Source organism: Protopterus annectens, chromosome 16.part0 (assembly GCF_019279795.1).
Source record: "Protopterus annectens isolate FY-2018-M chromosome 16.part0, PAN1.0, whole genome shotgun sequence".
NCBI lineage: Eukaryota > Metazoa > Chordata > Ceratodontiformes > Protopteridae > Protopterus > Protopterus annectens.
This window is the reverse complement of record NC_056750.1, coordinates 421881569-421908522: the sequence shown is the minus strand read 5'-3', so window position 1 is coordinate 421908522 and position 26954 is coordinate 421881569. Positions and strand designations below refer to the sequence as shown.

The 26954-nt window shown below is 43.5% G+C and overlaps 1 protein-coding gene across 2 annotated transcripts in view; it reads left to right on the top strand.

The window, feature by feature from the left end:
- PPP6C (protein phosphatase 6 catalytic subunit) overlaps window positions 1-26954 on the top strand; it is a 1288377-nt gene that overhangs the window by 919205 nt on the left and 342218 nt on the right. For both annotated transcript variants that reach the window (XM_044058362.1, XM_044058363.1), the window contains one exon: window positions 26152-26231. In XM_044058362.1, coding sequence (XP_043914297.1) covers window positions 26152-26231 — 80 coding nt within the window. The remainder of the gene's footprint in view (window positions 1-26151; window positions 26232-26954) is intronic.

Sequence of the window (26954 nt, the reverse complement as noted above, 5' to 3'; positions counted from 1 at the left end):
CCTTAGCTGGCTTCAGAATCCTGTTTCAATCAGATTATACATATGGGTGTCATTTTTTTTTTTATCCCTAGTGTTACATCAGAGGAAATTGTGGATTTTCACAGACACATACGATGTTCATCGTGTTACACTGCTGCAGTCATCACACTTGGGTTATCCTGCCGTCAGGCGGTCCCGCAGTCGGCCAGAGTTCCAAAGTCTGACTTCAGTACGCCAGGGGTATATAAGAGGCATCCGACGCCATTTTCTTCAGTCTTTCTTGCCGCACGGTGCCCAAAGCAGAAGCAGTTCACAAGTGCCGGTCGGCCGACTCCTGAGATTTTCAAATCTAATTTCAGACCGAAGTCTTCAATAAAGCTAAGTACCCCGTTGGGGAACCTTTTCTTGCCTCAATCTGATGTCAGAAAAAGTTAACAATTGCATTTCTTGTGGGAAGCAAATACCTCATAAGGACTTTCATTCTTATTGTATTCCTTGCCTAGGCCCAGACCACGACATCACAGGTTGTTGGTTTTGGGCTAGGTTTAACAAATGAACTATTAAACGTCTGTTTGATTTCGCCCGACATTATTTTGGTAGGAAATTTAATTATACCATGCCGTCGGAGCAACCGACAACCGGAATGCATAAAAAACGCAAAGATAAGGACAGGCAGCCGAGACCCAAACCAGATTCCGAGGCCTCTGCTAGGCCAGTCGCTGGTTCTCCGGTTTTCAGTGAGGCCCCTACGCAGCCCCTGATGACCGCTGATTTAGAACCCCAGGCGGCATCCGATTCCCAAGCGGAGATTGCTAGGCCTCCACAACCTTTATCTTTAGGCCCTTCCGACTCCATGGCTGAAGGAGATTCCGGTGCAGTTGAAACGCCTTCAGTTGCAGGAGGTGTCTTCAGACCGACTATACTCGCTATTAAATCCTATGCAAAGCTGAAAACCCCTTTAAAAGCAAAGAAGACTGTACAGCAGTCTCCATTACAAGGCCCCATGCCTAAGAAACAGATGCTTAAGATGGCTGAAGACATAATTACCCTAATCAGGGGTTCCCATCCCCCTCCTGGTAAAAGGCCAAGACAGGAGGAGGACTACGCTTCCTCTGACCAGGTTTCAGTTTCCTCAGATTTTTCTGAGGAACAGGAATACTCTTTTCCCCCTTATGAAGACTCTGATGCTGAAGAGTCTATCCCTTCAGCATCTCCCCCAGGAGACTACTCTTTTAGGGAAACTTTACATACCATGAGGGAACATTTCCACTGGGGAGGCCAGGATTACTCTGATTCTAAGAAAAGGCTCCGAGAGTTCCTTTTACTACCCCAGCACAGACCACTTGCTATTCCTCCCGTGTTAGACATTGTGGATGATGTTTATTCGGAATCTAGCCTTAACCCAGATTCACTACCTCCTGCACCAGCCAAACCAGACAGATACTACAGAGTCTCTGACTCGCACAAATTACTATATAAAAGCCCTGTTACTGACCCAGAAACCATTTCCCAGGGTCCCAAAGGGGTTAAGGCCTTTATTGCTAAAAATCTTGTACCCTCTGAAAGGGATTCTAGAGCACTAGACAGATGGGGAAAGAAAGTATATACCTCAGCTACTCTAGCTATGAGGGCCTTAAATTGCCAGTTTCACATGCTGAAATATCAACAATATTTGATGTCTCAATTTAAAACAAAAAATGATCACACTTACAGAACAGCCTGATTACAAGGAAATGCAAGATTTGTTGCATGCAGCTGAACAAGTGGGAAAACATACTTTGCAATGTGGATTTGATTCATTGGAAGCTTCTTGTAGAGCAGCAGTGACAGGGTCTGTCATACGTAGGCATGCTTGATTAAAAGAACAAACTTTACCTGATCATGTTAAAGCAAAGTTATTGGATGCACCTTTACAGCAGGATGTTTTATTTGGTGTAAAAGCAGAAGAGGTTTTAAAGAAAATGGAGGATAAGGCAAAATCTATACAGACGGTCAAGGATTTTTTACAGGTTCAACCCCCTCGTTTCAGCAGAAATTGGCCAACCAAAAACTGGTCCTTTCCAGCTTCTGCCAGACCACAGAGGGGCAAATACAGATGCCCAAGGGGCAGAGGTCAGTCACAAGGCTCTTACCAGCCTCAACAATGGGTGCCACAACCCAAAAAGGAGGAGAAGACAGGTCTCAAACTATCAGAAGACAAACAATGACTTTACCCCTCAGACTGCCAAGCAAAGCCCTCTTGGCAGCTCTCTTGGGAGGAAAACTAGCACTTTTTGCAGACAACTGGCACATCATCACAAAAGACAAATGGGTCCTAAATATTGTATCTCAAGGATACAGATTCCACTTTTACACTTTACCAAGGATAAAAAGAATGCCAAACCTGCCACCAAATCAATGGCCAGAGGCTCAAAAACAAATTTCAGCTCTCATGGACATGAGAGCCATTCAGCAGGTTCCTACACAGGAGCAAGGACAAGGATTTTACTCAAGACTCTTTATATTTCCCAGAAAGGATAAAGCCTGGGGGACCCATTCTGGACCTCTCAATTCTAAACACATATCTGGAAGTACCCAAATTCAAGATGCTAACACTACAGCAACTTCTTCCCATGCTGGGCAAGAAGGCTTGGCTAGTAACGTTGGACCTCAAGGAGGCATACCTGCATGTCCCTATCAGACAAAATTGCAGAATATACCTCCGATTCATAGCCGGTTCAACCCATTACCAATTCTCTGCACTGCCCTTTGGCTTGTCTACTGCGCCCAGGGTCTTCACAAAATGCCTGGCACCAGTAATTGCATACTGCAGACAAAGAGGAATTCAAATATATCCATACCTGGACGACTGCCTTATTCAAGCAGAAAGCAAGGACATTCTTCTAAAGTGTCTGGCGTTTGTCAAAAACCTATTAAGTTGCCTAGGGTACACAGTAAACGAAAAGAAGTCAAAACTAGTGCCCTCACAAGACATAATATTCCTGGGTGCCAGCTTAAATACAACGGCCCAGATGGCTTATCTCACGCCAGACAAGCAAGGACAACTGACTCAGTACCTCAAAATGATGGCAACAAAGACCCAACTCCCTGCAAGAAAAATTCTGCAGGCCTTGGGATTCATGGCATCTTGCATACTACTAATACCATATGCAAAACTGCATATGAGGAAATTACAATGGTACCTGAAAAGCGTATGGATTCAACACAGCCACAGCTTGGAAACAATAATACCACTCATTCCCTGCCTTCAACAGGAGTTTCTGTGGTGGGCTCAGGCATGTCACCTCAACAAGGGTCGGCCTTTTACCTTACCCACAGCCAGGCAAACTATAACAACAGATGCATCGGATTATGCCTAGGGAGCACACATGGCAGGACAGTGTATTCAGGGCAAATGGTCTGCAGATCAAAGGCATCTACATATCAATCAAAAAGAGATGCTAGCTGTACAAAATGCCCTAACAGCTTTCAAGGGCCTCCTACATCCAGGACAACAACTAATAAAGACGGACAGCACCACAGTGATGTGGTACATAAACAAGCAAGGGGGGCACACATTCCTACCCCCTGTGCAGGCAGACAATGACCTTGTGGAATACAGCACTGACCTACCAAGTTCAACTACCAATTTTTTCTTTTTTTTCAAATTCTTGCCAAGAAAGAAAAACACATTGGCAGACGATCTAAGCAGAAACATCATAGATCCTCACGAGTGGAAATTAGATCCACAAGTATTTGTAATAACTCAAAAATGGGGGAGCCCAGACATAGATCTGTTTGCTTCCCCCCAAAGCTACCAACTACGGAAATTTTGCACAAGGACATACCACACACTAGCTTGGAAAGTGGACGCCCTCTCATTCAGTTGGAAAACATTGACAGTGTATGCCTTTCCTCCACTGCCCCTTTTGGCAAAGGTGCTGCTGAAAGCCAGATTAGAGAGGCCACAAATGATACTCATTGCTCCAGACTGGCCATGCCAACACTGGTATCCAATACTAAGGAACATGGCTCAAGGCCCACCATGGATTTTACCTCAAATTCCTCACCTGCTCACTCAGCAAAACAATCAGATTCTACACAGCCAGCTCAAGACTTTAAATCTGGCTGCATGGCAAATTACGTCAACAACCAGTCAACACTTCTCTCTAAAGCTGTGATGGATGTCATTCTGGAGGCCAGGAGCCCCAGCACCAGGAAAGCCTATTCAGACAAATGGAAAAGATTCTGTGCCTGGAACCAGGCTAAAGGCCAAAATCCCCTTGTCCCAAATATTCCTCAGATTCTACAATATTTAACTGAGATGTTGCACAAAGGACTTTCCTTTTCATCTATTAAGATCCACGCTTCAGCTATTTCAGCTCAGTACAACACGGATCCTCCTATATTTTCACATCCATTACTAAGACAGTATCTCAGAGGGTCTAAGAACATAAGACAGCCCCAGAGAGCACCAACACCAACTTGGGATCTCAACTTTGTTTTTGAAAAACGTACACTACCGCCCTTTGAACCAGCTTTTACAGCTGATCTACAGTTTCTATCATGGAAAACTGCCCTGCTGCTAGCAGTAACTTCAGCACGAAGAGTCTCAGAGCTACAGGCCCTAATGGCAGTGGAGCCTTTCATCATTTTTCATCAAGACAGAGTCGCTTTACGAACTAAATATTCCTTTATGCCAAAGGTGGTATCCAGTGTGGCCCTAAACCAAACCATTCATTTGCCCACCTTTTATCCAAACCCCAGAACAAAGGGGAAAGGCTCCTACACTCTTTGGACATTCACAGGCAATTACGTTACTACTTGGATAAAACTAAGGCTTTCAGAAAATCTGACCAGCTCTTTGTATCCTATGCTGCAGGATCACAAGGAAAGGCTATCTCAAAACAGACCATTTCAAAATGGATAGGACTTTGTATCCGTTTCTGCTACACACACCATGGGAAACCTGTACCTGGTAACATTAGGCCTCATTCCACCAGGGCTACAGCAACATCAACAGCCTTCCTCAGAGGAGTACCAACCAAGGATAGTTTGGAGGCTGCTACTTGGAGTTCAGTGCACACCTTCACCAAGCACTATCATTTACCTAGTAAAGCAAAAACCGGAACAACACACCAAACCTGGCCCCAAGTCAACACAAAGCTGGTAAAAGTCTTAAAGTATGTAGCAGAGGATGTCTGCAAACCAGTTTCTAACGATGCAAAAATTCAAACCATGTAGTAGAAAGGAATTCCAGCTCAAAATACAAAATCCTTCCTTCAAAATAGCGATAGTAGACCCGGTAATTCCACCACAAAAGCTTTAATAAACAGATGCAAACACCAAGCGCTTTCGCCTGGACACTTCCAGGCTTTTTCAAGGTTCTTCATCCTTGAAAAAGCCTGGAAGTGTCCAGGCAGCTGTCATCTGTTTATTAAAGCTTTGTGGAATACCGGTCTACTATCGCTTATTTTGAAGGAAGGATTTTGTATTTTTGAGCTGGAATTCCTTTCTACTACATGGTTTGAATTTTTGCATCGTTAGAAACTGGTTTGCAGACATCCTCTGCTACATACTTTAAGACTTTTACCAGCTTTGTGTTGACTTGGGGCCAGGTTTGGTGTGTTCCGGTTTTTGCTTTACTTGCTTCAATCCGCTCCGTTAGTTACTATCATTTACCTCTATACTCTAAAACCAGAGCTGGCTTTGCCACTGCAGTTCTGCAGGGCCTACTAGCTTCTCCAAACCCTGTTTAGTTCCACCACCCATCCTTAGCTTTGGGATTCAACCCAAGTGAGATGACTGCAGCAGTGTAGCACGATGAACATAGTACAGTTTTGTACCTACCATAAATGTAGATGTTAGAGTGTTCACACTGCTGCAGTCCAGGTTACCCTCCCTCCATTCCCTCTGACCTAGCTGAACTTTTCTATACCTTTTCTATCCTGTACAACCTTTGTGGTGTATTTGCTTGTAACTGAAGGTATTCCTTTTATTCCTTTTATATGTTTTATTAGCAAATTGTATTGCCTACCTACTTGGGGGCACCTGACATCTGGGGCAAGAAAAACTGAAGAAAATGGCATCTGATGCCTCTTATATACCCCTGGTGCACTGACATCAGGGAAGAAGCGACAGCAACCGACGCCGGACCGAGACTTTGGAACTCTGGCCGACTGCGGGACCGCCTGACGGCAGGATAACCCAAGTGTGATAACTGCAGCAGTGTGAACACTCGAACATCTACATTTATGGTAGGTACAAAACTGTACTTTTTTAATTATCCTGTTATGACCATCAGAAAAGATAACCAGCTTTTTATTTCCTTTGCATTTTCCATACTGGGTTGGAAGGTCTCCGCAACTGCCCTTTCCAGGTAGTTTTTTTTACCCACGTGCACACACACACACACACACACACACACATATATTTCTGTATACATACATATAATATACATTACAACTTTCATAATATTCTTAAAGGAAAGATACAGAAGTTAAGTATTTACCATAACACTGAATCTTCGTTATCCCTAGTATGGCCACTTAAACAACCCACCCTCTCAAATTCTCACACATCCTGTACTGCTAGATAGATCTTATAGACCTGCCTTGAATCATGTTGTTCATCTGTCAAAATCTTTTTGTTGGCTGTTAGTCCTGCTATTAGTATCCAGGCAGCAGACTCCATCTGGAAGCAGGGAAGAAGCTCGAGCATTTTGGAGGAGCTGCAGTTGCTGGTTTGGATCTACCTGAAGATGAATTTCCCATCAGTCAAACTTAATGGAATTTGGATAATGAACATCCAGATTTTTAAAAAGTACATGATTTTTACTTTTTGAACCATGCTGGTATTTGAGAAGAAAACCCATAATAGGCTAGTATGTTGAATCTGACTCATGTTAAGAGCCCGTTTTCATGTTTGAGTAAATTTGAGAAGTTGTGGTAAATGTTGGTGTTTTTATTATATTTGGTATGAAAATAATGTTGCATATGAGAGGAGACTATATATGTATGTATGTATTATAGTACTTGAGGGTAAATAAGTTTCTCTGAGTTTTAGGTTCATAGGTTCATAGGTTCATACTAGGCTATCTGCCCGAGGGCATTTACAAGCCTAGCCCATCGTTTTGTGGCTTACGCCACCCCTTTAGTATGGGGAACTATACCCATTATTTTGCTGTGCCTCTGTCGAGCAGTGACACTGAGGTAATCCCTGGGGTATATCTGCCAGTGGACAGGTATTTGTAATAGGTCTGTAGCCTTTAGCACTTACAAGGTGTTGGCCTTGGGGAGGAGAATTAAAGCATGCTTGACACTAGGTGGTATTTTACCTGTGAGAGAGAGAAATTAAAAAAATAAACTAGAGTTTTAGCAATAGTCTGAGGCTGTGTTAAGCATGTTTGGATAGAGCTAGTAAATTTGGATTATATTTGTATTGTTAATGCTGCAAGTCACTGTTTTAAAGTAGAGTAAAATAGAAATAATCTTTAACAGCCCAGGGATTTAGTGCACTGTTGTACTTGGGCTTATGTATTCTGAAGCCAGGAGCTTGAGGGGTAGGTAATAGGAGGTGCTTCAGGTAACCTGCAGATAGATGTATTTGTGTTCCAAAAGGCACCCAGTGTAGGGTTTATCTTTTAACGTGAAGTTGTTCAATCTCGCCGTTCATTCTTTACTGATGGTTTCGGAGCCGATCCATCGGCTCCGGTACGGCCATATGCAAAGCTCGAGGTCTTCCAATCAATTGAAACCAAGCCCCTATCCCATGATGCACTGTGAATTACCCCAGATCTAGTTTGCCGCAGCATCTGATCAGAGGTTCCAGTGCAAGCTCAGGCCAGTACTTTTTCAAAACTTGTATAATAGCAGTTATTTCTTTAATATTGTTGCTAAACTCTCTCACCTAGTTTACTTCGGTAGTACGTGTTACAGCTTCTTAAAAGCTCCCCTTTCCCATGTGTGATTAATAATTTTTCATCTATCAGCCTCGTGTGTTTTGGCCTAGCTTTTTTCTCTGCTGTAATTTATTATTTCTGCAGATATATATATATATATATATATATATATATATATATATATATAGCCTTTCCTATTATTGGCCTTTTGTATTTTGACCTAGTTTAGTAAATAGTAGTTAAACTTAAAAATTCTTATCAGGCTCGTTTTTTGTGTGTATGAGTTCAGAGCCTAGTAGCTTTCTAATTTTTGGTGTTACTTTTTTCTTAGGCTCCTTTGTGTATGTGTGCTGTTAGAGCCTAGGGTATTGCTGAGTAGCTTAATATATTTGTGTTACATTTTTCTTAGGCTCCTTGTGTGTGTGTTGTTAGAGCCTAGGGTATTGCTGATTATCTGCTGTGTTTTTCTTTAGTAGCATAATGGCGGATGACAAAGATAAACACCCAAAGTCTGGGTTTAAAAAGTGTCCAGACTGCGGTCAAAAAATGTCCGTTATGGATGGACATGTAACTTGTGTTTACTGCTTAGGAGCTGTCCACTTACAGGAGTCTTATGCCATTTGCCATTCTTTTTCTTCGAAAGTGTTACTAGAGAGGAAAAGGAAATTGGTAGACAGAGGCTTGTTAAAGCATCTTTTTCAAGAGGCTTTGAGTGACAAAGATGTGGCCAGCAAGTCTTCCAAGTCCTCTAGATCTTCTGGTGAATCTAAGGACTCTAAGCAGTCTAAGAAATTTAAAAAGTTGGAGGATTCTGCGACATCGGCTCCACAGACCTCGGAGCTGACTGTCTTTTCTTTTTGGAGCTGGCCCACAGCCTTGGAGCTGGTATCCAAAAGGCCTCTATCTCCATTGCTTCAGTTGGCACCGTTGGTGCATTCTTCTAGGTCCTCTGTCAGCCTGTTGGATTTGAAAACCAACAAAACTAAAATACGAAACCACGAACTAGTAAAACCAAAAACAGGAAGCAACACTGTAAGCAGTCGTAGGACCAATAACTTTTCAATAAACGCAGTTTAATAATAAAAAAAACAATCCACTAACACAGTAAACTGAGCACTTTCGGTAGGATCAGTGTCCTACCTTCTTCAGATACCAAATAGTTCAATTAACAGGGTTTTTAAAGCATTAAAAAAACCACAATTAAACAATTAACCAACTGCCAGAATAACTCAACTTGTCCTTAAAGGAGCAATGGATATCTTGGTGCTGTGCACTCCTATATGTAAACCAATATAAGCATACTTTTATAACGAATAATACTGCATATACTTCCCTAAAAAGTCAACCATAAAATCAGTTGAATACAATTAATATATTGTTGTAAATATGATGAGTTTAGTATAAATGACCAATATTTTTCAAATAAATAGATACATTTAGGTCTATATATCATATGTATAAAATACTGTATTATATATTATGAAATGTTAAAAAAAATGTGTAAAACCTATAAATAAGTATATTAAAGAAGGTAGGACACTGATCCTACTGAAAGCGCTCAGTTTACTGTGTTAGTGGATTGTTTATTATTAAACTGCGTTTATTGGAAAGTTATCGGTCCTACGACTGCTTAGTGTTGCTTGCCGTTTTTGGTTTTACTAGTTCGTGGTTTCGTATTTTAGTTTTGTTGGTTTTTGTGTTTGTTTGGCTTCTGGATGGCGGGCGAAACTGGAGCTTAGTCGCAACCTTTATTCTCACAAGAGGAGCCGCATGGCTTGAATAGGACCATAACATCCAACGCTAATGCTATTAGCAATTTAACAGCTTTAGTTGAAGTTTTACTGGGTAGAGTTGATTCCCTTACCCAGCGTCTTGATTCTAAAACTGGCCAGGAAACACATACTTGTCCTAGGGGACCGCAGGGTGTTGAGGGTTCTCAACCAAGGTCTCCTGTGTTGAACAGTTATGTTGGAGCTGTGAGTAGCGGACTACAGACAGCTTCGGAAGCTGTAGCACAATCAGGAAGGAATAATGATATTGTAGTAATACCAGGAAGGAATGCTGGTGCTAGGTCGAGCACCGAGCCGCAGCCAGGGGTCTTAAACACAGAGGCTGGCCTCTTTCCCTCTATGGTAAGCTTCCTAAGCAACAACGAGTTTTTTAAGAATCCCAATGGACTATCTCCTTCACAAGATCAACACTCAGGGGTGAGTTCTCTGTCTGACTTCATTTCTGAATTTGACACTGAACTGTTTAAATGCAGGAAATTACAGTTAGAAACTGCTTACCTACAAGAATGTCTTGAAAAAAAAAAGATTCCTAAGGGGCTAAGACAATGCCGTTACCCAGTAGGATTGATGGAAAATTCTACATTTCACAAAACTGTTGGGGCTTTTTGACAAGCAAGGAGCAGAATTTATCATGTCATTGATTAACTTTTATAAAGGGGAAATCAATGGGCTTAAAAGTGAGTTAGAAATTCTTGAACATGCAATAAAAGCTGACAATGATTTTTTTAGATACAAATACGACTATGCCAGAATTATTTCTAGCATTGATGCAACTATGGCTAAACTGCTAGTTACAAAGAAAAGGAAAATTGCCAGAGATGTCCAGGATTATGCTTTAAACAAAGCTTACCCCCATCCTCCGTTTAACCCTAACAGACCTGGGGCCTCATTGCTCAATTGTAGGACACTCAGTGAACCTGATAGAGATCAAGATATTAATTTAGATGTTAGCATTACTAACACTGATGGCGAAGAAACTCAGCCAGTACGAAGGAGCGAAAGGCTCAACAATACGAGTAACAACAACAATAATAACAATATGAACAATGGCAATGCAGGACACCAAGGTCCAAGTAGCAATAACAACCAGCGGGGCCCTAATCGATCGTCGGATTTTCAGAAGGTCCAGGGAGGCAGGAACAACAACAATCGCAGAGGGAACAGGAACCAGGGGCAGGCACGGAATCGGCGAAACCAGTGGAGGAGATGACAAGTTCCCTCCAACATATGCCTAAAATCTTTACTAGTTCCAAAGGAGATTTTAACATCTATAATTTTACTACTTCGGAAGTTTCAGAGGAGATGACTGAATTTTTTTCAAAAGGTTTATCCTTTGTTCCGGATAAAAACATGGACTTAGTAAGAGCAATCCTGGACTTGAAATTGTTTGTACGGAAACTTAACTTGCAGGTTTGCATGGGGTGGTGTCCCATCTTTAACTAATTCTTTAAGAGTGTCTAGCCTCTTTAACCCTCCACTCCATAGTGTTCTCAACACATTTGAAAAGATTTGTGAGACAGATTTTAGGGCCATCAACAACTATTACCAAAAAAGGAAGGATAGAATACTTAATATTACTGAACGTGAAAGTGACTTTATTAAGTTATTGCACCATTGTAAAATTAGGGTTATGAAACCCGACAAAGGGGGAGGTCTGGTGTTTATGAACCGACAAGAGTATGTAGCTCATATGGAAAAATATTTTCAAACAGAAGCATACATTTCAGTCAGTATTAATGAAATTAATATAGCATATAAGAAAATAAAACACACTGCTCAATGATTTATTTTTGGAGGGAATTATAGATATCGATATATACCAGTTTTTGACAATGAATGCCCCTAAAATCCCTGCCCTTTTTGGTACTCCGAAAATCCATAAAAGTTACCAGCATCCCCCCTTCAGGCCAATAGTCGATGATAGAGGGTCTATCACATATGGTTGCGCCAAATATGTGGATAGCATCTTAAGACCATTAATCGAGCAGGAGTCTCAAATATGCAAGGACTCATGGAGTTTTTTGGAAAATGTTAGTAAATTAGAATACCTTAGAGACTCCATTTTCCTTACAATAGACATTAAGGACCTCTACACAGTCATCCCACAGGCTCTTGGCCTAGAATGGATCAGAGAATTTCTGTTAATTAAACAAATTGAAGAGAACACTATTTATCTAGTGGAGACACTACTTGAAATTGTATTAAAAAATAATTATATGATTTTTGACGGACACTTTTTTCTGCAAAAGACAGGGATAGCTATGGGCTCTCCATGTGGGGGCAGCTTCGCTAATTGCATCATGGCATACTGGGAGAGATCCTTGCTTTTCCTGTACGAGTTATTTATGGAAAATGTAGCCTGGTATATGCTTTACCAGGACGATATGCTTATTATATGGAAAGGTCCTACAGCTCTTATCTCTACCTTTATGGATAGTATACAATCCATGACTGATTTTTTCGAATTTACTTATAAATTCGAAGAAATGAAAATTAATTACTTAGATGTTCATCTTGTTAAGGACACAACCAATAGAAGATATGAGTGTAATACATAGAAAACCATCCTATTCAAATTCTTTCTTACATTTTACAAGCAGCCACCCATTTCACCAAAAAAAAGCCGTAGTGAAGGGGCAATTAGTGAGAGCGGCTAGGATGGTCACCGATGAGACAGATTTCTATTTGGAGTGTTCACTTCTTAAGAGTATGTTTCTAAGTCATGGGTATCCTAAACCCTTGCTAGATTTTATCTGCTTGGAAGTCAGCAATAAAAGGCAAACAGGGTATTTTAGCCCCTTGCTAACCAATAGGTTATCTTATATACCAGATGTCTTGAGTACAGTTAATAATACGTCTCCTCCTAAACTTGGATCAGACTACCATATCAGTTTTCTGTGTACTTACTCTTTGGACCATCATAATATGAAAAATTTTGTACAAAAATTGGTCCATTATAACAGAAGACCAAGGTTTAGTCAAAATGTTAGGCATACAACCCAAAATCACCTTTAGAAGAGGGGTGAATTTAAAGACCATATTAGAAAGGAAAAATACTATTAACATCCAAGCTAATGCGGGCATGCACAAATGTGGTGCATGCCACCAATGTAAGTTTATCAGGGATGACAATAAAATTAAATTGAAAAACAAAACATTTGTCATAAAAGGGAGATATAATTGTCAAACTAAAGGTATTATATATGCAGCCACGTATTCTCAATGTACCGTATTTTATATTGGAAAGACGGAGAGAAAACAGACAGCACATTTATGACCATGTGTATGCCATTGACAAGAAAGATTTGAATAATGCGTTGGCTAGACATATTGCTGATTTTCCTGACCATGGTTTTAAATTCTCAATCCTACAACAGAGACACCTGGACCCTAGAGACTGTGGCAGTTAAACTTCAAGATTGATGAAATTATGTGGCAGATTAGAACTGAAGCCCACATACACCCAAACGAATATATATCTATTAAAAGCATTTTGAAATGGTTAGCCTTAAAAAGATGATGTTAGTTAAACATTATGACCTCTCTATTATATCACCTATGGGTAGTTAGGTCTATGATTTGTATATGGTACTCATTTGTAAGTTTAAGCTGGCAATGTGTGTCAATAATGGGTTAAATGCTTGGAGTATTAATTTTTGGTCGCCCCTGATGTGTTTTTACAAGCGAAGATTTTTAATATACTTATTTATAGGTTTTAGACATGTTTTTTAACATTTCATAATATATAATACAGTATTTTATACATATGATATATAGACCTAAATTTATCTATTTATTTTTTTGAAAAATATTGGTCATTTATACTAAACTCATATATTTACAACAATATATTAATTGTATTCAACTGATTTTATGGTTGACTTTTTAGGGAAGTATATGCAGTATTATTTGTTAAAAAAGTGTGCTTATATTGGTTTACATATAGGAGTGCACAGCACCAAGATATCCATTGCTCCTTTAAGGACAAGTTGAGTTATTCTGGCAGTTGGTTAATTGTTTAATTGTGGTTTTTTAATGCTTTAAAAACTCTGTTAATTGAACTGTTTGGTATCTGAAGAAGGTAGGACATTGATCCTACTGAAAGCGCTCAGTTTACTGTTAGTGGATTGTTTTTTATTATTAAACTGCGTTTATTTGAAAGTTATCGGTCCTACGACTCTGCTTACATTGTTGCTTGCCGTTTTTGGTTTTACTAGCCTGTTGGATTTGGATATGGATCGATTTTTGCAGAAGCATGTACAGGCACCAGGCCTTGCTAAATTGTTGTCGGCTCCGACCCAAGTGGCTTCGGAGCCAAAGACCACTACTCCTGACTTGACTATTCCTCCTCTGAGCCGTACTGGACCTTCGGAGCCAGAGGAAGCAGACCTTTTGATCATGGAAGCTTTGGAACAGAGACCTGCTCCAGTATCCTCGGCTCCATCCACTCTGACAACATCGGCGCCGACTGGGGACTGTAGGAGCAGACATTCTCTTGTCGGATTCGGGGAGGATAGTCAGACCGACTTGTCTGTGCCGACTCTTCCTCTCGGGGCTTTGACTCGGATGAGCTTGGCTCCTACCTCTGGCTCGGAGCCCACGGCCTCGGTGCAGGAGGGGTTGGCGATTCCTTTGGGTCCGTCGACTCCTTCACATCAGAGCTGTGGTGCCTTCAAGGCCATGAGGATAGCCTTGCCCCCAAGACGTCCTCGACTTCAGGCCTTGCTCATCCCCCAAACTGCCTGTCTGCTTCTATTTCCATCGTCCAGGCTAGATGTAGAGACCCAGTGCCTCAGGTAGCCCCACAGGGTGCCCCCTGCTCTTCCGAGACCTCCCCAGTGGTTCTCACTGAGGAGGTTCCCAGGAAGAGATTGTGCAAGAGGAGACACTTGGACTCCCCACAGAAGTCTTTAACATCTGACAACGGACTTGGATGAGTCAGAAGGGTCCCCACGGTCCCTCTCTGAGGATATCTCCTTTGCTGAGATACTCGAGATCCTTAGGCAGAGGGGTGATTGGCAGTCCAAAAACCTTACTGAGGATGAGTCGGTTCTCCTGAAGGCTTTCAGGTCTCAACCCTCCACCTCTTGGGGGTCTCCGTCCTTCGATGAGCTCATGCAGTTGGTCTCTAGGAGGGCGTGGGAGTCACCAGAGTCCATGGAGCCTGTTCCTAGGAGGCCTAATAAGTTTATATCAGCTCCATCAGATAAAACCTTTTTGTCCAATGGAGTCCCTGTTGATGCCATGGTGGTGGCGGCGGCCACCAAAAAGGAAATGTCTGAGACTTCCTCGTCTGTTCATCCTCCTAATAGAGAGTCTAGGATCATGGATAGATATGGGAAATGCATGATCTGAAGTAGTTAACTTAATTCTTTCTGCACATATGGGTATTCGGATCTGAGCTGGCAAAACTTTTACAAGCATCAGCTCCAAGCTCCTCCCCTATCTATAATACATCACTTCCTTCTGACTAACACCAGATCTCGTTTGCCGCTCTAAGAGTTAGCATCATGGTCTCTGAGCTCTAAGCGAAGGTGGTAAGGTTTCTCTTTTTTTTCTTTTTTCATTACAGTTGGTGTGTGTGTATCTGTTCCCCTTTTCCTCCCCCCTTCACGCGTGGTCATGTTAAAAAAAAAAAAAATTTTTTTTTCTGTGTAGCTTGCTGGTAGTTTTAGTTCTCGCCTAGGCCCCAGCCCTTGTTTTGTGTGTGTGTGGGCCTTAGGGTTTAGTTACTGTTCTGCCCTTATGGCTGAACAGCCTAAAGTTCTTTTTAAAAAATGCACAGAGTGTGGTCACAAGCTCTCACCAGCCGATGGCCACACTCTGTGTGTTCTTTGTTTAGCGGTCTCCCATTTGTCAGCCTCCTGCGACATTTGTGCTGGTTTTAACCCCAGGGCCTTGAAAGACCATCGGGCTAAGCTCGTGGCCAAGGGTCTGCTGCCAGCTTCTGCCCTAGAGTCTGCCTCAGTCTCCGCTACAGCCAGTGACTCCCTGCAGGCAGGGACTCAACCTCCCACTCATCATGCGGCCTCAGATTCGTCCCAGAAAGGTAGGGACAAGAGAGAGAGGGAGAAGCGCCACAAAGAGAGGGACAAGCCCAGAAAAAGATCCCCCGACAGGGAGTCTTTCTCCAGCTCCTCTTCTAAAGTTCTTAGGTCCCGTTCTCCTCAGATCCTGCCAAGACCCGTTTCGGTCGCTTCTTCTTCAAGGTCAACTCGGAGTGTCTCTGACCTTGACATGGACAGGCTGATGAGGAGGTTCATCCAGAATCAGATTCAGATGGGGGTCTTACCAGGACCCTCTCCCATCGGAGAGGGTCCTTCTACAACTCTATTTCACCAAATCTCTCCTTCCCTGATCCGACCCGACCCAACGCTTCAGGGTTCTCGGATCCGAGGCCCTTTGGAGCTGTTGGTTCGGCACCAACGGTTCTCGTTTCCTCGAAGCCGGTCGTCACCTTGAGTTCCTCGGATCCGATTTTGGATCCAGGAGACTTTCGGGGGCCGTGGTCAGGGAGTTGGACCCAAGGGTCGAGGTCATTCTCTTTTGGATCCCATCCTTGGTGCTCAGACTACCCTGCCTTCGGCTCCGATCCCTGCTTCGGACCCGGGGAGGGCCTCATCCTTATGGGTTACGGAGGTGGGCTCTCCATCGGCATTCAGGGCAGTGGAAATGGTTCTCTCCCAGGGGTTGAGACCACAGCTCACCTACTCTGATCCTACCCAGACCTCCCTGTTTTCGGATTCTGCTCCCCTCATCCTGTCTGAGGGACAGCCTGTGCCAAATCAACCCCAGGTTGTTCCCCTCAGGGAACCCCCGGAGGCTTACGAGTCCTCTTCAGAAAGTCACACTGGAGAGGAACCTCGTAAACTCAAGTGTAAAAGGAGGCACTTGGACTTCCCTGAGTCCATTACCACTTATTCGGACTTAGATGAAGGAGAGGGTTCCCCCAGATCACCTCCCGAGGATGTCTCGTTTGGAGACATTATGGAGATCCTCCCCCAAAGAGGAAGTTGGTCAGCCCCCAACCTTCTGAGTATGAGTCCGTGTTTCTGGAGACCTTTGGCACGGGCCCATCTACTTCCTGGGTTTCCCTACCAGCCGACCCTTTGGTGGACCTCATCACCAGTAGGGCATGGAAGGATCCTGACACCGTGGAGCCTATACCCAAAAGACCGGACAGAATTCTTTCCCCGCTGTCAGATAGGCAGGCATGGTCCAAAGGAGCCCCTGTGGACGCTTTGGTGGTTGCAGCTGCCATAAAGAAGGAACTGGCACAGGAGAGTTCCTCGGTCCATCCACCAGACAAGGAGTCCAGGTCGATGGATCGTTTCGGGAAGTGTATGTACTCGTCCGTGACTTTTTCTATCTGTGCGCTGAATTACTTGGCACATGTTACCCGACTGCAGCGTGATCTTATAACGGAACTGAGTCGCCCCCGGAGTCTGTCACAGCAGGACAAGCAGTCCTTTACTGCGAAGATGACTACACTGAAATCAGTGACAAATACATCTATGCGTCTCCTCTCCCATGCTACGGAGGGAGCCGCTAGAGCTGCTGGTACAGGCATTGCCTTGAGGCGACATGCCTGGATCAGACTGTGTCAATTTGCGGACCCCTTTAAGGTGTCTTTTATTAACGCCCCTTTTGATGGATCATCCCTCTTTGGGAAGACAGTACGCGACACACTCACCCAGAGTGAGAAGGATGGAAAGACTTTGTCTGCCGTCGGAATCCGCTTCTCTAACCCCCAGAGATCCTATTCCAAGAACCAAAAGGGGCAAAAGATGTGGTTCCGGAATTCACAGTCTTTCCAGGACACTCAGGACTATTCATCCCCCAGAGGCAGAGGGGGACAAGACCGACACCATCCTAGAGGCAGAGGGGGGGTCCCAGAACCTTCGGGTCTAGGGAACCCTTGTCTGACAGGCCTGCACAGCAACCCTGAGGGGTTGCCCGACTGCTCTACTATGGAGGTAGTCGGGGGAAGATTCTCCTTACATCCAGCGACATGGGAGTCCATTACTACAGACCGCTGGGTGTTAAATATCATATCCAGAGGCTATTCTATCCCTTTTATATCATCTCCCATAACTCCAGCACGCCTCCCAGATGTTCCACCTGATCACAGGGAGGCCGCAGCTTTACAGGTTTCAAAACTGTTAAAAAGCGAGCCATCGAACCGGTCCCCCCCGACCAGTCCGGATCAGGCATCTACTCCAGGTTCTTTTTAGTGTCAAGGAAGACAGGGGACCTCAGGCCCATACTGGACCTGTCTATCCTCATCCTGTTGGTAGAGAAACAAAAATTCCGGTTGGTCACTCTACAGTCCATTCTACCGTTTCTAAGAGAATGCGACTGGATGTGCTCGTTAGACCTGCAGGATACTTACTATCATATCAAGGTCCACAGAAGCTCCAGGAGGTTTCTGCGCTTCCGGCTAGGGGCCGGTCACTTTTAGTTCAGAGCCCTACACTTTGGTCTCACCACAGCCCCCAGGGTGTTCACCAAGGTAATGGTAGTCGTAGTGGCTCACCTGAGACTTCAGGGCATTCAGGTATTCCCCTACCTAGACAAGTGGCTCTAAGCTGCATCCACCAAACGTCTCTTGTGCCATGCCCTACTCTACTTTCTTGGTCTGGCTCACAAGTTAGGCATCACAATCAACCTCAACAAGTCCCACCTGGCTCTGGTTCAGGTCATAGACTTCCTTGGGGCACGGTTGGATACTATTCGGTCAAAAATCTTTCTCACCCTGGAAAGGATAGAAAATCTCAGACTCCAAGTGTCCGCTATCTCCAAGCACTCTGTTGTCACAGCAGGTGATGTCCTCAGGGCCTTGGGTTCAATGGCAGCCTCCATTTCCATTCTCACTCTTGCACATTTTCATATGAGAACCCTTCAGTGGAATCTAGCAGTTCAGTGGTCCTGGCTAGACCTCCCGATGACTTTCCGAATCAACCGGACATGCAGAATGTCACTCCAGTGGTGGCTTCTGTCATCAGACATACTTGCGGGGCACAGCTTTCTAGCCCTGCCGGCCCAAGCCATGGTGACCACGGACGCCTCCCAGCTCGGGTGGGGGGCACTTCCTGGGAAGAACAGTCCAAGGCACGTGGTCCCTACTAGAGACCAAGCTACACATCAATGTCCTGGAGATGAGGGCAGTGCTTTTAGCGTTGAAAGCCATCCATCCTGTCCTACCTCCAGGGAATAGTGGCCATTCAATCAGACAACATGTCAGTAGTCTGGTATATCAACAAGCAGGGAGGGACCCGATCCTACCCTCTTTGTCATGAGGCCATGAGAGTTTGGGAGTGGGCCATATCCACCAACCTGTTTCTGATAGCAATGCATATCCCGGGACGCTCCAACATTTTAGCGGACAGTCTAAGCCGGGCAATCCTTCTGCCTTACGAGTGGTCTCAAAATCCATCGGTGGTGAAGAGAATCTTCCTCGTATGAGGTCAACCTTGCTGCGACCTCTTCGCGTTTCCTTCCAACACGAAGTGCAGCAACTTCTTCGCTCTGATCCCCTCTCCAGGGGATGTCCCAAGGGAAGCTCTAGTCCATGCTTGGCCTCCAGGGTTACTTTATGCTTATCCCTCGTTACCTCTGATACCGAAGTTCCTTCAGAAAGCTTGCCTGTTGCAGTGCAAAGTCATTCTCATAGCTCCCTTCTGGCCTTGCCAAGTGTGGTTTCCCTTCCTATGGTCTCACCTTTTGGCTCCTCCATGGACTCTAGATCCATGCCCGGATCTACTTGCTCATCCATCGGGCTTGCCCCTGCCCAACCTGGACAGTCTCAAGCTGACGGCATGGCTTCTCCAGTTCCCATAATCATCAGGACTCTCGGACTTTCATCCCCTGTTAAAACATTCTGGTAGCATCTCTCAAAGCCTGCACTAGGAAACTCTACAGTAGCAAGTGGAGACGTTTTTCCGTTTGGGCTTCTCAATGCAGTCATGACCCTTTTACAGCCCCCATTCCAGTCATTTTAAATTTTTTGGCTGGTCTCTTTCAATCAGGCACAAGTTCTTCCACCATCAAGGTTCAACTGGCTGCCATCTCTAATTTCCATGTAGGCGAAAATAAGGTTGCTCTTGCCTCTGCCATGTTGTGTAAAGCGTTCCTGAAGGGCACCTTTCTCTTGCGATCTCCAGTTAAAGAAACAGTTCCTCCCTGGGGTCTGACTTTAGTTCTTCAAGAATTGACCTCTCTGCCTTTCGAACCTGCCGGTTCAGTCCCTATGAAATTCTTGTCTTGGAAGATGGCATTCCTGGTTGCCATCACCTCATCTAAAAGGGTTTCAGAGTTACAGGCCTTATCCTCCGTGCCCCCTATTTGATTTTTCACAAGGACAGGGTTTCGCTGCGTACAAACCCCTCCTTCCTTCCCAAGGTGTCCTCAGCAGCCAATATTAATGAAGTTATCAATTTTCCAGTCTTCTTCCCAAATTTCCAAAGTAAAGGCGAATATAGACTCCATTTATTGGACGTCCATAGACAGCTTCGTTTTTACCTTCATAGGACTAAACCCTACCGAAAGTCGGATTGACTGTCTGTCTCATTTTCAAAACTATGTTTGGGCAAAGCAGTTTCAAAAGTGTCCTTAGCAAGGTGGATCACTCTTTGTATGCAAGTGTACAAGGACAAAGGCTTATCTCCTCCTGGCTTTACTGAAGGCTCATTCCACTAGATCAGTGGCCACTTCTGCAGCTTTTTGGTCAAAAGTACTTTTAGATGATATCTGTGCAGCAGCCATGTTGGCCAATTCGCATACATTTATCTCTCATTATCAATTAGATTTGATTTCTAGAGGGCGAGCATCCTTTGGCTCTGCGTTGCTCAGAAATATCCTTCCATAAGGGCCTCCCAGGAATACTAGTAGCTGGGGACTCTGTCCCATATGTGCAGAAAGAATGAAGTTAACTACTTCAGATAAAGAAGTTATGTACTCACCATAACGTTCCATCTGAGTAGTTAGACTTCATTCTTCTGCACCTTCCCTCCCTCCATCCCCCTCACTATTCAGGTCTTAACCTGTTTGGATTGTGGGTTACGTTGCTAGTTAGTGACAGCAAACTCGATCTGGAGTTAGTCAGGAGGAAGTGATGTATTATAGGTAGGGGAGGAGCTTGGAGCTCGGAGCTGATGCTTGTAAAAGTTTTGCCGGCTCGGATCCGAATACCCATATGTGCAGAAGAATGAAGTCTAAGTACTCAGATGGAACGTTATGGTGAGTACATAACTTCTTTTTTAGTTAAATGACTTTTACTCTGCGCTCACTGAACTACTTAACCCATTTCACTAGGTTGCAAAGAGGTCTCCTTAAGGAGTTGGGAGTTGCTCTTCAGAGTACTGTAGCTGCAGTGTCTCTGACAAAGTTGCTGCCCAGATTGCTACCCTAAATTCTATTGTCAACTCATCCATGCGTCTCTTATCATATGCAGCTGGTGGAACGAGTAGGGCAACGGGTACAGGAATCGCTCTCAGAAGGCATTCCTGGATGTGCTTGTGTTCCTTCGCGGAGCCCTTTAAGTCTTCCTTCGTAAACACCCCTTTTGATGGCTCATCCCTTTTTGGGCCTAAAGTGAAGGAAACTTTGGCCAGGTGTGAAAAGGAGGGAAAGACTCTGTCTGCCGTCTGAGTCCTGTTTTTCCACGCCTACTCGGCCTTATCCCAAAGGGGAGGAAAAATGTGGTTCCAGAAAGCCCAAGGAGCCTATCAGGGCACACGTGGTGAACCCCCCTCTAGGGGCAGAGGAGGGGGTAATAATGGAAAATGCCTTCCTCGAGGCAGAGGGGGGTCCGCAACATCAGGGTGACAGAAATCACTTCTCTTGTCAATCCTACCAGCGCTCCTGAAGGAGGCCCAACTGTCCTGCTCTGGAGGCAGTCGGGGGTCGCTTTTCATTGTATCCAGACACCTGGCAAGAAATAAGACAGCTGGGTACAAAGCATCATTTCCAGAGGGTACTTCATACCATTTGCCACCCCCCCATCCCCGTCCATAAGTAGAATCCCAGACGTTCCACCCAGTTACAGGGAACAAGCAACCATAGAGGTCCACAAGTTGCTAAAAAAAAAGTCATCCAGCAAGTTCCAGCAGACCAAACGGGATCCGGAACTTACTCAAAGTTCTTTTTGGTTCCAAAGAAAACAGGGGACTGGAGACCCATTTTGGACCTCAGCAGACTCGACCAATATGTGAAGAAAGAGAAGTTCCGGATGGTCACACTCCAGTCTGTACTTACCTTTTTAGGGAAAGACAATTGGATGTGCTTCATAGATCTGAAGGATGCGTACCACCACATAAAAATGGCCAGGCCATTCAGAGATTACCTGCGTTTCTGGCTGGGAGCCAGTCATTATCAATTTTGAGCCCTGCCCTTTGGTCTCACTACAGCTCCCAGAATGTTCACCAAATGCATGGCATTGGTCACGGCTCACCGGAGTCATCTAGGATTCCAGGTGTTTCCGTACCTACACAATTGGCTCCTTACTGCCACCACCAGGCATGAACTGATTCAGGCAAGGGAATACACTCTGGCAGTCTGCCATCATTTACTCATTACAGTCAGCTCAGAAAAGTTTGCCTTGTCGCCGTCGCAGCATATCGTTTTTATCGGGGCAGAGCTAGACACTTCATCCACCACTCTTAGACTACCAATCGAAAAAAATCTTCCTCCTTTGTCAGCATGTCAGCACATTGGTATCGAAAGACAGAGCACCAGCTTCAGAAGTTCTGAATATATTGGGTTCGATGGCTGCATTAATCCTAGCTATACCATTAGCAAGAATGCATATGCTGATTCTTCAATGGCTGTTGTTCACTCAACGGTCTTACTAGGAACTTCCAATGGGTCATAGATTTTGATTATGAGCTCTTGCAAGAAAGATCTCCAGTGGTGGTTGACGTCTCTTCACGTCACCATAGGACGCCTCTTTATTTTACCCCCTCCAGTAGCCACTGTGACCACGGGCGCTTGCCTGATAGGGTGGGGGGGGGGGGGGCATTTTTAGGGAAAGACTGCTTAAGGCACATGGACAGATCAAGAGTCACATTTGCATGTCAGTGTTCTGGAGATGAGAGCAGTGCTCTTGGCATTGCAGTACTTCCAGGACTCTCTTCCCCTAGGAACGATTGCAATTGAGACAGACAATATGTCAGTAGTCTGGTACTTGAACAAGCAGGGGGGACCCGAGTCTTACCCCCTTTGCCGAGAAGCCCTCAGAGTTTGGCAGTGGGCCGTTTCCTCCCAGCGCTTTCTGTTGGCAACGCACATCTTGGGGTGATCCAACGTGATAGCAGACAAACTGAGCAGGGCAATCTTGTTGCCACATGAGTGGTCCCTCAAGAAAGAGATTGCGGACAGGATTTTCTGCGACCTTTTTGCCAGCCACATCAACACGAAATGCAGAAGCTACTTTGCCCTGATTCCCCTTCCGGGAGAAGTCTCGAGAGACTCACTCATACACGATTGGCCCCTGGGTCTCCTCTATGCTTTTCCTCCAATCCCATTGATACCCAGAGTTCTACAGAAAGTAAAATCCCTGGGAAGGACCATCATTCTTATAACCCCTCATTGGCCTTAGCAGATTTGGTTCCCATTCCTTCAACATCGTCTCTTGGAGGATCCCTGGATACTGGACTCTGTTCCAGACCTTCTGACACATCCGTCGGGGGACCTCCATATTTCTCTGCAGTCACTGAAGCTGACAGCTTGGCTGCTCCAGTTCCTCTCATAGCCAGGCTTCATAACTTCTGCAGTGAGACAAAACATTCTTTTGTCTTCTCACAAGCCGTCCACTAGAAGATTATGTCTTAGTAAGTGGAAGAGATTTTCCATATGGGCTTCTAAGCAGAACATTGATCCTTACCAAGCCTCCTTGACATCCATACTAGAATTCTTGACTATGATTTTTAATAAAGGAGCAGCAGCCACAACAGTCAGTTGGCTGCTTTGTCTAACTTTAATCTCGGGATTGACGGGCTAAATATGTCCCACAAGTTATCCAAGGCCTTTCTGAAGGGAACTTTTCATATGAGATCTCCAGTGAAAACTCCCTATTCTCCATGGAATCTAAATTTTATGTGGTCACGTATAATCCTTCCCCCATTTGAACCAGCATCATCTTGTGACCTCAAATATTTGTCGTGGAAAACCATTTTTCTGGTAGCTATTACTTCTGCCCGCAGTGTCAGAAATTTAGGCTTTATCTATCAGCCCTCCTTATTTGATTTTTCATGCTGATAGAGTATCTGTTTGGGCAAAAAATAGGGGTTTGTCCTAAGTTTGTTCAGAAACTAATATCAACCAAGTCATTGAGTTACCAGTTTTCTTCCCTAATCATTCCAATAAGTTGGAGTATATGCTGCACAAACTTGATGTTCACAGACAGCTCAAATTTTATTTTGATAGAACAAAAGATTTCAGGAAATCAGACCAACTATTTGTTTCATTCTCTGAAGGAAGAAAAGGTAGACCAGTGGCTAAAACAACTCTGTCTAAATTTTTATCTGATTGTATCACCTTTGTTTACTCAGCTGCTTTATATATGCCTTTGCAACACAAGATTAAAGCTCACTCAACCAGAGCAGTTTCTACATCCTCTGCGTTCCAAGCCAAATTGCCCCTTGATAACATTTGTGCAGCAGCCACTTGGTCTAAACCTCATACCTTTATCATGCATTACAAAGTTGATAAGGCCTCCAGGGTCAGGGCTTCTTTTGGGTCTACGGTTCTGAAGAATGTACTTCCATGAGCCGCCCGAGATTGATGGTGCTAGGGATGCTACCCATCAGTAAAGATTGAACGACGAGATGAACAACTCACATGGAACGTTATGGTGAGTACGTAACTTATTATTTCCTTCTAAAGGTGGTATCAGAGTTGAGGCTGACTCGCTCCATCTTATTACCTTTTCAAACTCTGCATAATAAATATCCGTACCATTCTGAATGTATTCAGAATGTGATCCTTATTCTCAGCGTAGCTTTTGATGACGTGTCTACTTTTCATTAGAAATTTCTTTTCCACTAAGTAATATTTAATAATAGGGTACATGTGATTCACAAATGAGGTAGAATAAGCTTTAAAAAGGTTAAAGGGCTGTTTCTAGCACCACACGCCTGGCTGTCTTGACCCCCCCCCCCGGTCATGGTTTCTACAGAGCTTCTACACAAGCTGAATGACATTCAAAGTAAGTACCATCTGCATACTGTTTGACCCAGTATGTACTCCAGAAGTGCTGTATATACTTTTTTAAAGTTAAATAACAGAGTCTGCTTGAGACTGTGTGTGACCAGCTTCAAGAGGTATGCCGACATTTCTCGTTTTCCTTAGCTTAGTGAACTTGTCTGCTGCCTCATTGTTGAGTGTTCAGTGCCTCTCTAGACCATTGTTCAAGTCCTAATGTGAGAACTTAGGTATGAGTAGTGGTAAAATGTTTATTATCAGGGGCATTTTCAGACTGGACAGCCTTTGTATGGCTTGTGTCATGTTTCTGGATGGTCACTATACCTGATGGCACACTGTTTAACTTGCTGCACCTGAGTTACTTGGAAATTGAGCATGCATATTTAAACTCATTGAGAATTTTGTACCGTCAGGCATTTGCTTTGAATACTCGATACCCTTAAGTGTGCCTGTATGAATGTTTGTCACACACGCCACTTCCTGTTATGACTTTCCTTACATGAGGATTTTTATATTCCTTTTTCCATACGTAGTAAACAGTTCAAATGGCTAAGTGCATTCATTCTTGGTACCTGCTCAGAAATGTTAAAGAATGATTTACAGGCACTTGGGTTTCAGATTAATTATTTCCCATGCTGTACATTCATTTAAGGCTTTCAGCACTTGGTTCTTCAGTTTGGTTTTCACCAGGTGTGTTTTCTTTGTGGAGTCCATATATCCTTTTTCCTTCCAAGTGGGGTTTTGGCCAGGTGTTCTGGTTTCCTCCCACATCCAAAAGAAATGTATGTGAACTGATTTTTCTGTAATTTTTCCTATTGTGTGTGTGTGTGTGTGTGTGTGTGTGTGTGTGTGTGTGTGTGTACACTCATATGTGCATGTATATGTTTGTTTTCTAGTAAGTTAATGCACTAATATCCCAAACAAGAGCAGCACTCTCTGTTCCACTGATGACAGAACTGACTCCAGATTTTGACCATGAATAGAGTGATGGAGACATTGAAGGTTTGTCTGTCGAAGCATATAATTAGCAGCCTAAATAGTAAGCAACCTGTTATTCTAAACTCCTGCATTTTTTTATAGTTTTCAGCAATATTTATATCCTAGAAATAAGCATCTGGATGCTGTTTTTGTTGCATATTTTCAACTTTCACAATTCATTTTGTAGGAGACCACATGGCACTCAGAATGGTAGTCTGTCTTCCATTTATGCAGATCTTGTGGATAGCCTAGATGCTTTCTTTTGCACTACTTTTATTGGATTTGTTAAATTATTTTTACCAAGTTTAATTGTTGCTTTTACAGATGAATGCCAGACAAAGTATGGAAATGCCAATGCTTGGCGGTATTGTACTAAAGTCTTTGATATGCTCACAGTCGCAGCTGTAAGTAGCAATTTTAATATTTTATTCATGATTTTAAGAAGTTTGAATTGGATGCACTAGAAATAAGCATAAATATATTTTATTGTAGGATGTGCATTTTTATTCCTTTTGCAGCGGAACTTCTCATTTTGTAACATATTTATTTTTGTGCATTTTGTACGTCTGTATTTAGCACAAGTAATGAATCTTGCAGCATGCGATTATTTCTGTTTCCTCTTGGTTGCAGAAAAAAGTAATCACTGGGTACTTGAAACTCCTGAATCTAAATGGTGTAAACAGCCTGCATTTTCAGGAAATTTCATATGTTGCCTGTATTCATTGATGGTCTTCTCATGAGGGTCTTGAAGTTTTTTTTAGCTGAGTAGGACATCTGTTTGCACTTGAAGATGAGAGAATGCTGTAGTGATTTTTGAGATTAGTTTCAGTATCTGTCATTTCATCAGAAGGCTTTTTCCCATTGGACTGCTGTCTCCGGAGATTTTATAAAATCTCCCACCTTTCAAGGCCTCTTTTCTTAATGAGTGTTTTCATCTGTACCTATGCGGCAGAATGATGGGTATATATTCACACACACACACACACACCCACACCCACACATATATATATATACACATATATATTCACACACACACACACACACACACACACATATATATATATATATATATATATATATATATATATATATTCACACACACACACACACATATATATATATATATA